This window comes from Punica granatum, chromosome 4 (genome assembly GCF_007655135.1).
Source record: "Punica granatum isolate Tunisia-2019 chromosome 4, ASM765513v2, whole genome shotgun sequence".
Classification (NCBI taxonomy): Eukaryota; Viridiplantae; Streptophyta; class Magnoliopsida; order Myrtales; family Lythraceae; genus Punica; species Punica granatum.
Genome location: NC_045130.1, coordinates 30,534,320 through 30,546,438, shown reverse-complemented (window position 1 = coordinate 30,546,438; position 12,119 = coordinate 30,534,320). Strand labels below are relative to the sequence as shown.

Sequence of the window (12,119 nt, the reverse complement as noted above, 5' to 3'; positions counted from 1 at the left end):
GGTATATGTTCCTATCCCAGTTTCAAACATATAAATTAACATCCTAAGGGGAAAAATAATAATAAAATTTGTAACGTGCCCTCTATTTGTAAAAGTGATATTTAGTTTCTTAGCTTTATTATTTTTTAATATAATTTAATAAATTTAATTAAGTAATCACTCCATGTGTAATACGAGTTCGAGCCTACTGATAATAATTGATTAATTTTTTTTATAAAAAGAATATCAGCTTTGAAGTTTAAAGACTAGAAAATATAGCACTTCCCTAATTTCGTAGTCTAGAAATCGGAACAATGGGGAAAGGGTACAGATGCGAAAAGTGGTGGAGAGGTCATCCTGCCATCACCATGGGAGCCACCCAAGCATATTGATATTCATACCAAACAGATAGAAATCACGGGGTATGGTGCATCTGTCAAGTTGCACTAGATGTCACTTGTAGTACAGAGTTTCAAATTTGCTTGAATTATATCAGACAAGCTAATGTTTGAGGAAGAATTAATTAATCTCAATTGGCTATGTCTTACCAGGAAAAGGAAGAAAACATGATAAACAAGAAAAATGAAAAAAAAACAAGTGAAAAAGAAAAGGAAAAAGAAAATTGTGTGCATGATGCTCTGTTGGCCTCTGCATAAGTAGGGCTTAATTTTAAAATTAAAAAGGGACTTTACTATTTTTTATATAGTAAAAAAACAAAATTTATTAAAAATTAAAATACATACTTTCAAATAATTATGTTTAGGGATCTATATATAACTAAAATTTACTTGGGTGCAAAATAAATGAGATTGGGTATATAATAAATGCTTAAAAGAAAATTTTAAAAATGGAAAAAGAAAATTACAAAACAAAGGTAATAATTAAAATTTTTAATGAATGCAATTAATGAATGTACATCTCCTACTCACTATATAATATTTAAAAGAACATGGAAAAAAATTAATAAATGCAATTAATTAAAAGAATATGGATAAAATTAAAAATATTTAATAAATGCAATTAAGTGTACCTAGATCTCTTTCTAAATACAATTAAGAGAAAAATTTTGTCGTAGTTCCTTCATTATATATAAGTGATAAATGTATATCACCAATTAACTTAATGCGACGTTATAAAAATTGAGCCTAGGTTATAGAAATTGATATAAAAATTTTGATATTCTTATGTATATTAATGAAGCATATATACAATTTATCATAAAATTTAAACATACTTATGTATGAGCATATTGAAAAGTAAAACTAAACGTGTTGAAAAAATGAATCATGAATCATAGAAATGATTACCTCTTAATAAAGTCTAAAACAATAAAAAACATTTGAAAAGTCTATATAAAAAATAGAGTTAATATACATATAGAAAAACATATATAATGTCTTATTATATAGAACAATAACAATCATTACCATGACGAAAGAATATATAAATTGAAAACATGATATTATATAGAATAATAACAATCTGTAATAAGAAGAAAATTTTTATAAACTTGAAAATAATATAAAATAATATAATTATATATAATATAAACTAAAATTGTGAGAGAAGTTAAATAAATTTACATGATGTAATAAGAACGTTGATTATAAAATTATAATTGAACTATTTAAAAGCATTCATGCAACTCTATTGAAAATTATTTTTGAAAATTGATTGTTGAGAACTTTTATTTTCAATAATAATAATAATAAGTAAATTAATATCTTAAACTATGATAATTATTATTCATACAAAATATAAATATATCAACACAGACCCGTACAACACACGGAATTGAACACTGGTAAGTACATATTTGATACTTTATGTATGACTTAATGTTTGATTTCATCCCCTTTTTTTTTTGTTCAATCTCGTTCTTTACCTTGAGATAAATATGTTATTTGCTCTGTTTCATCAATTTAGCGGTTAAATCACATAGACATGACTACTAACTTGGCACAGTGCATAAAATTCTTTTCACATGTGTATTAATTAGAATTTCTTTATTTTAATTTTAAAAAAATACTTCGAAATTTAAAAACAAAAACAGGGGGAATCAAAAGAATTTATAAAGCCACTGCACCCTCGAGGGGAAGAGAGGGTAGTGGTGGCTCGCCCCAAAAACCCCCGCACATTTAAGGTCATTGGTGAACTTTGATACCGTTGACAACCTTCCTTGGGACGATGGTGGCTTGCACTGAGCCACACTGCCACTCTCTCCTCTAGATTTTTTTTTTGTTGATTTTTCTTAAATTATTTATTTTATTTTTAAAAATTAAAATAATGGTATCTCTTAAATGCCATATATGCAAAAAAAAATTGTACAAATGGCATTAAATTAGCAACTCCAAAAGTGTTCCCCCCAGCCCTCTAATCCGGACAGGGAAACTATTTCTCGTCCTTCCACATTAGGAGGAAGAAAAGTGTCCCGATCCAATTGCTACGTGGAGGCAACTGGGCCAATTTTTTTAGAGCATTGCATATGCACTTAAAAAGACTACCTTGGGAAGAGGTTTAAGAAATTTTGGAGTAAAGGTGTGGCCGAAATTTGTGATCTGAAAAATTATGGACACAGAATGTTCTTGTACAAGGATTATTATAGGCTCTCAGGGAAGCTATCCCAGGGTTCTTTAGGGAGATTTGAGTGAGTATTCTAGATATATTACTACTTAGTTCTTGTATATAGGAAGCCAGGATGACTACTTACAAGATATAAAAACTTAACGAAAAATTTCTACAAATAGAAAATTTTTAAATATATATTTAATCAATAGAGAGAGTGTACGCTATGGCGCACGTCCTTTCTATCAACCAAGATATTTCAGCTACGATACTCAGTGAAACTACCCGTGCTTCTTTATTAGTTATTAGAATTTTCATTTTATCGTACTAGACATACGAGCCTCCCTTGTAACTTGAGAAAAATATATATACTTAAATTTTTAACGCTTTTCTTTTTTTTTTTTAAGCTATATATCTATTGTGATATAAAAAAAGTTAAAAAGCGCATATAAAATGTTGTCTTTTGCGAACATTCAGTTTATGGTTCTTGTCTTCTCGATGGCTCAAAGTATTTAATTATTCATTGTTTCATGATTTGTCCACTTTTTATTCTTGATACGCAAGTAGTCTATCTCTCGCCACCACGATACAATGTATCTTCCTTTTCACCTATTCTCCTTCAGGATGAGAGGCTTGCTATATTTATCTTTCTCACATCTATGTAAATCCTACGTATTTAGGATACCGAGAGGACTCGACACATTTCAAAGGCGACTGTAGAGTGCAGTGGATTTCATTAACGACTGAAAGATAATGGAATCATTTAGAAAGCAGAAATGATATATTACAAATTTGTGATTAATACTTTCCAGTTAGTAGCAACGATAGACGACAATCTCTGATGCTCTCAGGTGGACAAACAGAGAATGCAGATTGGTCATTTTAATTCAGCTCCTAATGTTGTCCACCTTATCATCACTAATGAGGTTGTTAGGGGCCTCTCCCCATTATGTAGTGCTAATCAAAGAATGGAAGATGAAAGTGTTGGACTATTATGCAGTTTGATTATTAGTGATGTCTTCGTGCTTTATTCGTTTCATTCATGAGAAGTGGTCGAGTTATGTTCGTGCTTTATTCGTTTCTATTGCGAGATTTGCCATTTGATGTCATTCAGTTTTGCATACATGAGTAGCTCCGCATAATCTACGAGCTCGTGGTAAGCTGATCCATTTGTCTGCCTTATTCGTGTCATTCGTGTTTAATTTTATTGAACAAGAGTTTTCCTTTTCAACAATAGCATGAGAAAAAATAAAATGATCTGGGGGAAAAATTCCAAGAATTCCATTCTCGAGTTAAACTTGTATAAGTTGAAGCTAATAAGCAATCCAAATTGCGCTCATATTTGAACTTGGTTTACTAATTTTATTGAAATTCTCTCATTACAAGCTGAGAGGGATTTGAGAAATGATGAAATGCCATCATTGGAGCTTTTGCTGGCAAAAATTGTTATAAAAAAGATTTTAAAGACATCATTAACAGCTTCGGCTCTCTTAAATATAGCATTAGTCGTCTTCTAATTACTTATTGGGACAATTTCACATGCATTTTCTCTTCCAAAATTCAATGCCATGAACAAGTTAAAGTAAGTTCCAACTAAGAGTTGACTATTATATAATATCAACACATAAGAGTGCGTTTAAATTTAGAGTTGAGTTGAGTTTTGATTTTAATTAGTTTGTAATGATTGTATTGTTGAATTATGAGTAAAAGTGTGAAAAAGTAATAAATAATTGAGAGAAAGTAATGATTAAGTAATGATTGTGTTGTTGAATTGTGAAAAAATAATGAATAATTGAGAGAATTTAATATTAAAAATTGAATTGAATGGTTAAAAAAATTTTAAAAATGAAAAAAAAGTAATGATTGTGATATTGAATTGAAGATAAGTTGAGTTGAGTTGAGTTAAAAAATTTTCAAAGAAACAAACACACCCTAAACCTTTCTTGACATCTTAAAATTTCATGGGATAGTATTTTCACTTTGAAATTTTGGTGATCTCTTCAAAATGGTCCACACAGTATTTTGGAATAAACTGTTCCTTGATAAATATCAAACACTTTTCATGAAATAAAAGTTGTAAAGTGATACGAGAAAGCGCCACGATATCATCCTTTTAAAAATATCAGCTTGTGGTAGACAATCTAATAGGCCGCTTAGAAAACTTAATACATTAATGAAATTTGATCTTTCTTAATATTGTACTGAAAATGTTAAAAAAATCATTTAATTGGAAAAGAAAACAAATTCCTTAATCTGGGATAAATATTTAAAATTTTCTTTAAAAATAAATTTTTTATCAATTCATGAACGAACATTAAGAGCAATCTTCTACAAAAAAATTATGTTGATAAATTAAAAAGGTTATCCCATAAATGTTAAATAAATTAAAATTTATTAAATTTTCACATATCCGCCCAACGCGCATCTAGTTTTAGTAAAAAGAGTAAAGTCGAAGGTTATTATTATTATTATTATTACTACTACTATTATTATTATTATTATTATTATTATTATTATTATTCTGTTTCGAAAATACAAAAGAAAGAAAATTGTTTGCGCGGCGCTCTGCCGGTATCTCGGGGTCTCTATAAATAAGTCTTCTTCCTTCCCGTCCCTTCCCCTCTTCCTCTCTCGATCTCTCCTTGATTAGCTCTGTAATCTAATCGCCGTTGAAGCTTCTTCGGGACAACCCACTCCACTCGGAGCTGTCTATTAACAATCAGTTGGTTCAGTCACCGCGTCGTCTCTACCGGTAGTTCTCCCTCCCGCCCTCCGCCTTTCACTCTCTTTTTAATGATGGGTGTCTTCATACATCTCGGAGCTTTCTACTACTGTATAGCTTTGCGGCATATCCATAATCCGTGTCTTTGTTAGTTTTGAGCTTGTTCTTTGCGATTTTCCCCTTGTTTTTCTTCGAAATGCTGCACCTTCATTTCCGGGAAATTGCTGTCGATTCGGAAAATTAGCGAACTTTTGGCGAAATGAGCCTCGATACGATGCGGTTCTAGAACTTTCCGGTTTCTTTTGATTTCTCTGTGGGCTCTATGAGTTTCCCTTTGATTAGATAGATGTTGTAACGATTGTTTTGTTGAATTACGAGAAAAAGTGTGCAAAAGTAATGAATAGTTGAGAGAATTTAGTATTAAAAATTGAATTGAATATAATGGAGGTGTATATGGATTTATGTATGGCCTCACATTTGATTTTTGTTATACAGTGAGTAGGGGTAAAGTTAGAGTTAGAGTTAAAATTTTAAAATCCGATTGCAAAACCAAACGAAGTATAATCCTCTTTGAAGAGTCAACGGGTTGAAGGTAAAGCCTCAAGGGTCTAAATGGGCAGATAGATTTGATCGTGAAAAGGGTTTTTACAATTACATGAAAAAGAAAATGTTTTAGCTCTGAATCATTAGTAAGATGATCGCGATGCGTGAATACCGGCCTCTCATATGTGCGCTTGCTCACGGGGTTATTGGAACCGATGGGCTAGTGCAATGTTATAGGCTTGGGTTTGGCAACTGCGAAACAGCACGGGTTTTCAATAGAAATCCAAGTCCATTCAGCATCGGTGGGGATCGACCTTCTAAAACTGATCATTACAACTGGACATGTTACTCGGTGATTAATTAGTATGCATTCATCGTATTAATGTGAAAAAATTCAAATTCGTTTTCAGTATCTTCTACATTTTAAGGACCTCGACTTTTTCTTGCATCTTTTCCCAAAAGACGTGGTGTCTACAGTGATCCTCGCTTTTGCTTCTCTTTGTTTATTTCTTTATTGAGAAAACTGGTAGTTGAAGCATCCTTATCATGTTTTGGGAACCGAAGCAACAATTAAGGTTTCAACTGTGTTCTAAAAGTCAAATTGGATTCGTGATCTTGTATAACAATGAAAACAATAATACAATTAATATGTAAATAAAATAATTTGGATATCAAAATATCATTTTTATGAAAATTTTAATATTGTCTGGAAAATCCAACGACTGAATAGAAGCCTTTGGTTTTACAATTCACCATAATTTTCTTCTAATTGACCAAAAGCGTGTTTCCAATTGCCTGTTCAACTTTTAATAGTCATGAAATGTAACGGTTGCGTCTTCACAGCATCTTCCTGGTGGATCCGAGAAGAAAAGAGTATGACTTGTCATTTTGTTTGGATTTGGTGCTTTGTCTGTATAGAAGGTTTTAGTTCAATACCTAACTCTTAGGTTAGCATGTGCGGGCTACACTGAATCGTTAGTTGCAGTATTATACTCTTCTCGAAGGTGTCCCGTCTCTTGTTATCGTCCCCGTCTTTACAACTTCTTAACGAACCTTCTCATCAAACTGCTCTATGTACATTTTTCTTGCTCACTTGTTCAAATCGAGGTAGGTGAATTTTGTGAAAGAGTGAGTTTGATGCAACCCTCCCGGAAGGTCTAGAGCATGTCGCCATACTCATGTTTAGTAGTAGTATCCTGAAATTGCATTAGCTGGTTCTCCTCATCATGAACAATTTGCTTAATGCATAGTTAGCTATGAATCCTCAACTGCTTTTCTTCTATGTCAATCACAGATCTGTTCATTCTTGGACAAGGAACAACAAGCAAGTCCAGTCCATGGCCTTTGAGCAGTACTTTTCTCAGGAATGGAGGTCGACCCCAGCCACACAAGTTGAACCTGAAAATTGTAAAGGCTGCTTCGACTGCAATATCTGCTTGGAATTTGCGCAAGAGCCCGTGGTAACCCTCTGTGGTCACTTATACTGCTGGCCCTGCATCTATAAATGGCTCCATGTGCAGTCCCTCTCTCTGGCCATGGATGAGCCCCCACAATGTCCCGTCTGCAAAGCTGGGATTTCTCACACAGCAATGGTCCCTCTCTACGGGCGGGGCAGGCCTGAGCTTGAAGGAAAAGGCCTGACTCAACTGGGCACAGCCATCCCTCCAAGGCCCGCAGCTTCTAACACCTATTGCTTAACATCTCCCCCAACTCGCAGCGCAGCCCAGCAGCTTCCTTACCGGAACCCATATCAGGATCATGCCAACAGCTTCGATGACTCCTCAGGCGCACAGTCTGAGCTGTTCAGTCTCGGCGGTGCTGGGTTTCAGAGCCCGATGGTTGGTATGTTCGGGGAGATGGTCTACGCGAGGGTGTTTCGCAACTCAGACAGTTTATTCGGGTACATTAACCCGTATAACCTACGTGGCAGCAGCAGTAGCCCGAGGCTGAGGAGGCAGGAGATTCAGGCGGATAAGTCCCTAAACAGAATATCGATTTTCCTCTTCTGCTGTTTCCTGCTATGCCTTATCGTGTTCTGATTCGGAGCCCCTTCCATTCGGGACTGTTGGGATTTCCACTTTGTAGAAACTAGAAGGAAATGTATTGACGGATCAGATGAGGTAGTAGATGATAATGTGATGTAGTGTAAATAAGCAGTTTCGTCTCAATGCAATCCTTTTCTGCCAACTCAACTTTTTGATCTCCTAAAAAGTCCATTTGCCACTTTAATTTGTTGTAATATGCAAAGAAGCAATGATTTCCACTTATTTCATCAAAGGTTGTCACCTTAAACGGTCCTTGGACGGTTTCCGAAGCTTTGAAAGAAAGGGAAAAAATAAAAAAAAGAATTCCAAAAATATTGGAAGCAAAGATATTTCTTAGTATTAAAAACTAGTCAGACCAGGCCAGCTGGGCCGTTTCAGAGATTAGTTATAATGAATTAATCATTTCTATATATATGTGTATATATATATATATATACATATTTATTATTTTAGTATATTCTCACGGAATTCTTCTGTTTGTACAACAATAGCCTTTCACATAAGTCTGATCAGCTTATCTCTTAAAGTCTCATCATTAATATATATTTAGACTTTTTTCGATCTTTTCTTTTTTAATTTTCATAATTTATTTACAATTTTATTATATGTTTCGAATGAGACTTACAATTCATTTAGAGATATTAATTGATAAAACTACTCCCAATAATTTATTTATTTTTTATTTCTCATGTTTTGTACTATAAAAGCATAAATTCAACATCAACTAAAAATAAAAAAGGCCAAATCCCCGCGTGTGACTTATGAAGAACTATTTTTGACGTTTAAGTTGAGGATTCTTTTTCAACAATATCTCTCAAAGATCGTTAAACGTTAAATCGTCGGATTTTTCCTTTTTTCCCGGTGGGAGAAGCTCTGGATTTTCAAATGAAAGATATGTGACGACGACACATTCACTTCCACCTTTAGATTTACTTCTACTATGCTTATCTTTTACAATTTTACAACTAGATATTTAAAAATATAAGGCCAAAACATTAATTTTTTTATTCTCTCTCTTTTTTGTGATAAAAAGGTAATAATCGAAGTAATTTAAAAATATATATGATAGGTGCGTATTATATTATTTCATAAGAATTGCATGTCTTTGATTTTCTTTTTCTAATTCGATAAGTAGAACGCATCTCATTACTGACCATGCTATATCATCAAATTCAATTTAATCTATATCAACATTATTATTTGTATATAAATTCATTTTGATCCATTGTTTTCTTAATTATTTCACGTATTGCCTATTGTTCCAAAAAATCTTGTATGTTATAAAATTTATACACAATAAATATGTAGTCGATCTTATTGGACCAAGCATTCACAATATTGTAGTTTAATATTTTCTTGTCATTTTGACAATCTTGCATAATTTGAGTCTGAGGATACACTAAAATCAAGAAATATTTTGCATTATTTATGATAAAAAAGAATATGAACTAATATATATATAAATATAACCAATATCAAAATTATTGTAATATAATATTTTTGGGTAATATATGGAAAGTACTCTTTCCAAAATTATTTTGGACGACAAAAGTGGAAGGACGAGAAAAATGATAAAGACTATAAACTAATAAGAAGAAAATTTTCAAAGGACATAAATATATGAAATCTTTTGGAAAGTTATATATGAACCACTTGGATTTATTTTTGTTTGTTATACTTGAAATGGGATTAGTTTAATGATTTCAAAGAGTTGCTTGATACACAATATACTATTTCCGGGTAAATTGGTACACTTGTTAGTTGGAAGTATTTAGAAAAGATATTTTAATAATGGGGTAAAACACACAAATATATATAGTAAAATAAAATAATTACAATTTAACTTTTTTTTAAATCATAAATAGAACGTGGCTTTGTTTTGAAATTTATTTTTAGGAAGATGTACTTGGAAAAGGAGAAAAATATATGAGGATTATAATCAAGCATATTAAAAAGATTAGATTTAAATAACATACATTAGTTTAAATAGTTTGATACTTATTCCCTTTAAATAAGGTCTCAAGTTTGAATCTTGTGATTGGAAAATTACACGTTAAGATTTGAGAGAGCTTTACCTTTTAGTGAGCCGTCAGAACTGAATTAGTCGGGCTCATTGGATTTTCAGATATTCGGGTGCACATTAAATTGATTAAAGTAAAAAACTACGTTAATTCGATTTTTTTTTGTATATATAACAAATTTGAGGGGAAAAAAAAGGAGAATGGGAACACGTTTCATCATAAGATTGACACGGACCTGTTTTCATTTCTTCGTATAATGTGTAATTGCGGTCCATCTATCTTCCCTCTGTCTATATTAGATGAATTTTTGTGCTTTGCTCCTGATCAGCTTATCTCTTCAAGTCTCATCATTAATATATATTTAGACTTTTTTCAATCTTTTCTTCTTGAATTTTCATAATTTATTTACAATTTTATTATATGTTTCGAAGGAGACTTACAATTCATTTAGAAATATTAATTGATAAAACTACTCCAATAATTTTTTTTATTATTTCTCATGTTTTGTGCTATAAAATTATAAATTCAACATCAACTAAAAATAAAAAAAGTCCAAATCCCCGCGCATGGCTAATGAAGAACTATTTTTGACGATGAAGTTGAGGATTCTTTTTAACAATATCTCTCAAAGATAGTTAAATGTTAAATCGTCAGATTTGTCCTTTTTTCCCGGTGGGAGAAGCTCCGGATTTTCAAATGAAAGATATGTGACAACGACACATTCACTTCCACCTTTAGATTTACTTCTACTATACTTATCTTTTACAATTTTACAACTAGATATTTAAAAATATAAAGCCAAAACATTAATTTTTTTAAAATTTTCTCTCTTGTTTCTGATAAAAAGGTAATAATCGAAGTAACTTAAAAACATATATGATAGGTGCGTATTATATTATTTCATAAGAATTGCATGTCTTTGATTTTCTTTTTCTAATTCGATAAGTAGAATCCATTGTTTTCTTAATCATTTCACATATTGCCTATTGTTCCAAAAAATCTTGTATGTTATAAAATTTATACACAATAAATATGTACTCAATCTAATTGGACCAATAAAGCTAATACAAAAATTTGCCAACTTTAGAGTTATCCGCACGTACCATGAAGCTAATACTGTCACGGGTTTCATCGCCCAACTAGCTCGGGATAACTTATCTAATTCCTATGATGTAGTTCATTTTGGTACCCCTCCTGTTGGGGTCCTTGATCTTTTGTTTGCTGATGTTGCTAGTGTCCCTAACACTCGCCTTGTTACTTATAACCGAGACTGTTCAAACAATTTTGACTAATTAATATATTGCTATCCTTTACTACCAAAAAAAAAAAAACTATATATTTATTCTATGGATACCTTACTGGGGGTAACATTTTGGGTTCTATCTAGAAACTTTAAATAAAAAAAAAACGAAAGAAAAAAAAAGAGAAAAAGATACTTATTTTATTTCCAATGAAGAGTGCAATGTATTCAAGAAATAAATAGTAAAAATAGTAAAAACGTCAATCATATTTTAATGTGGATTCTCATTTATTACTTTTACAGTGTTGAGCCATTTACGATAGTTCACGGCTCGCCATCGAGTTAACTATCTATGGAATGCTTTTAAATTCAATTCCTATCAATTTCACAGGCAGGGAATTTGAAGCATTATGGGTACAAAAGTTTACTGAAAGAAGAAAGCACATCAAATGAGTGTACGCAAAAGCAACGATCGGTCTATTTGTAAACAGTTAATTTCAAACAATTGGCCTTATCTCTTATTTTCATTATTTTGATCCAGTTGGAAAATGGGGGGTGGAAGTTGATTTGTTTTCTGTTTTATAAAATGGTTATATCCCTTCCAAATTTTCCCAATTGGAGGGTATTAGAAGCTGTACACTAAATCTGCAATGTCACGGCACAATTGATAAACTGCCTTATCAGTAAGCAAATTTTACCTACACTGCAAGAATTAAAAATTCACTTGATACCAAATAAGAATTAGTCTTAAAAAAAAATGTAAAAATGCCTAAGTATTTTATTATAAATAGAGAACGAGTCTCATTATTTAATTATTTTTTTTTTATGGTATACGAGGTATTTTCAATCTATTACTAAGACTAATCACCGAGTGCAACAGTTGGGTTTTGATCACTTAGTACTACCAAGCCCTACATTGCGAATAAAATTCACTTATTAACAATGCAGTTTGTCAATTGTATTACACTTAGTGATTAGTACCAATATTTTTAACATTGCAAAAT

The 12,119-nt window shown here is 31.8% G+C and overlaps 1 protein-coding gene across 2 annotated transcripts; it reads left to right on the top strand.

Moving 5' to 3' along the window:
- Positions 1–5,100: 5,100 nt before the first annotated feature.
- On the top strand, positions 5,101–8,001 carry LOC116205561 (E3 ubiquitin-protein ligase RMA1H1-like). 2 transcript variants are annotated; one of them, XM_031538190.1, is made up of 2 exons: positions 5,101–5,296; positions 7,104–8,001. In XM_031538190.1, exon 2 carries the CDS (start codon positions 7,147–7,149, stop codon positions 7,846–7,848), a length of 702 nt encoding a protein of 233 aa, XP_031394050.1. In that variant the 5' UTR covers positions 5,101–5,296; positions 7,104–7,146; the 3' UTR covers positions 7,849–8,001. The 2 variants fall into 2 exon arrangements, with proteins under 2 accessions (XP_031394050.1, XP_031394049.1); XM_031538189.1 differs by lacking the exon at positions 5,101–5,296 and adding an exon at positions 5,303–6,916.
- Positions 8,002–12,119: the final 4,118 nt, after the last annotated feature.

Coding starts and splice junctions, on each gene's coding strand:
- LOC116205561 (XM_031538189.1), top strand. CDS start 6,882: ATGTACATTTTTCTTGCTCACTTGTTCAAATCGAG. Junction 6,917..7,103: donor GCTCACTTGTTCAAATCGAG/GTAGGTGAATTT, acceptor TGTCAATCACAG/ATCTGTTCATTCTTGGACAA.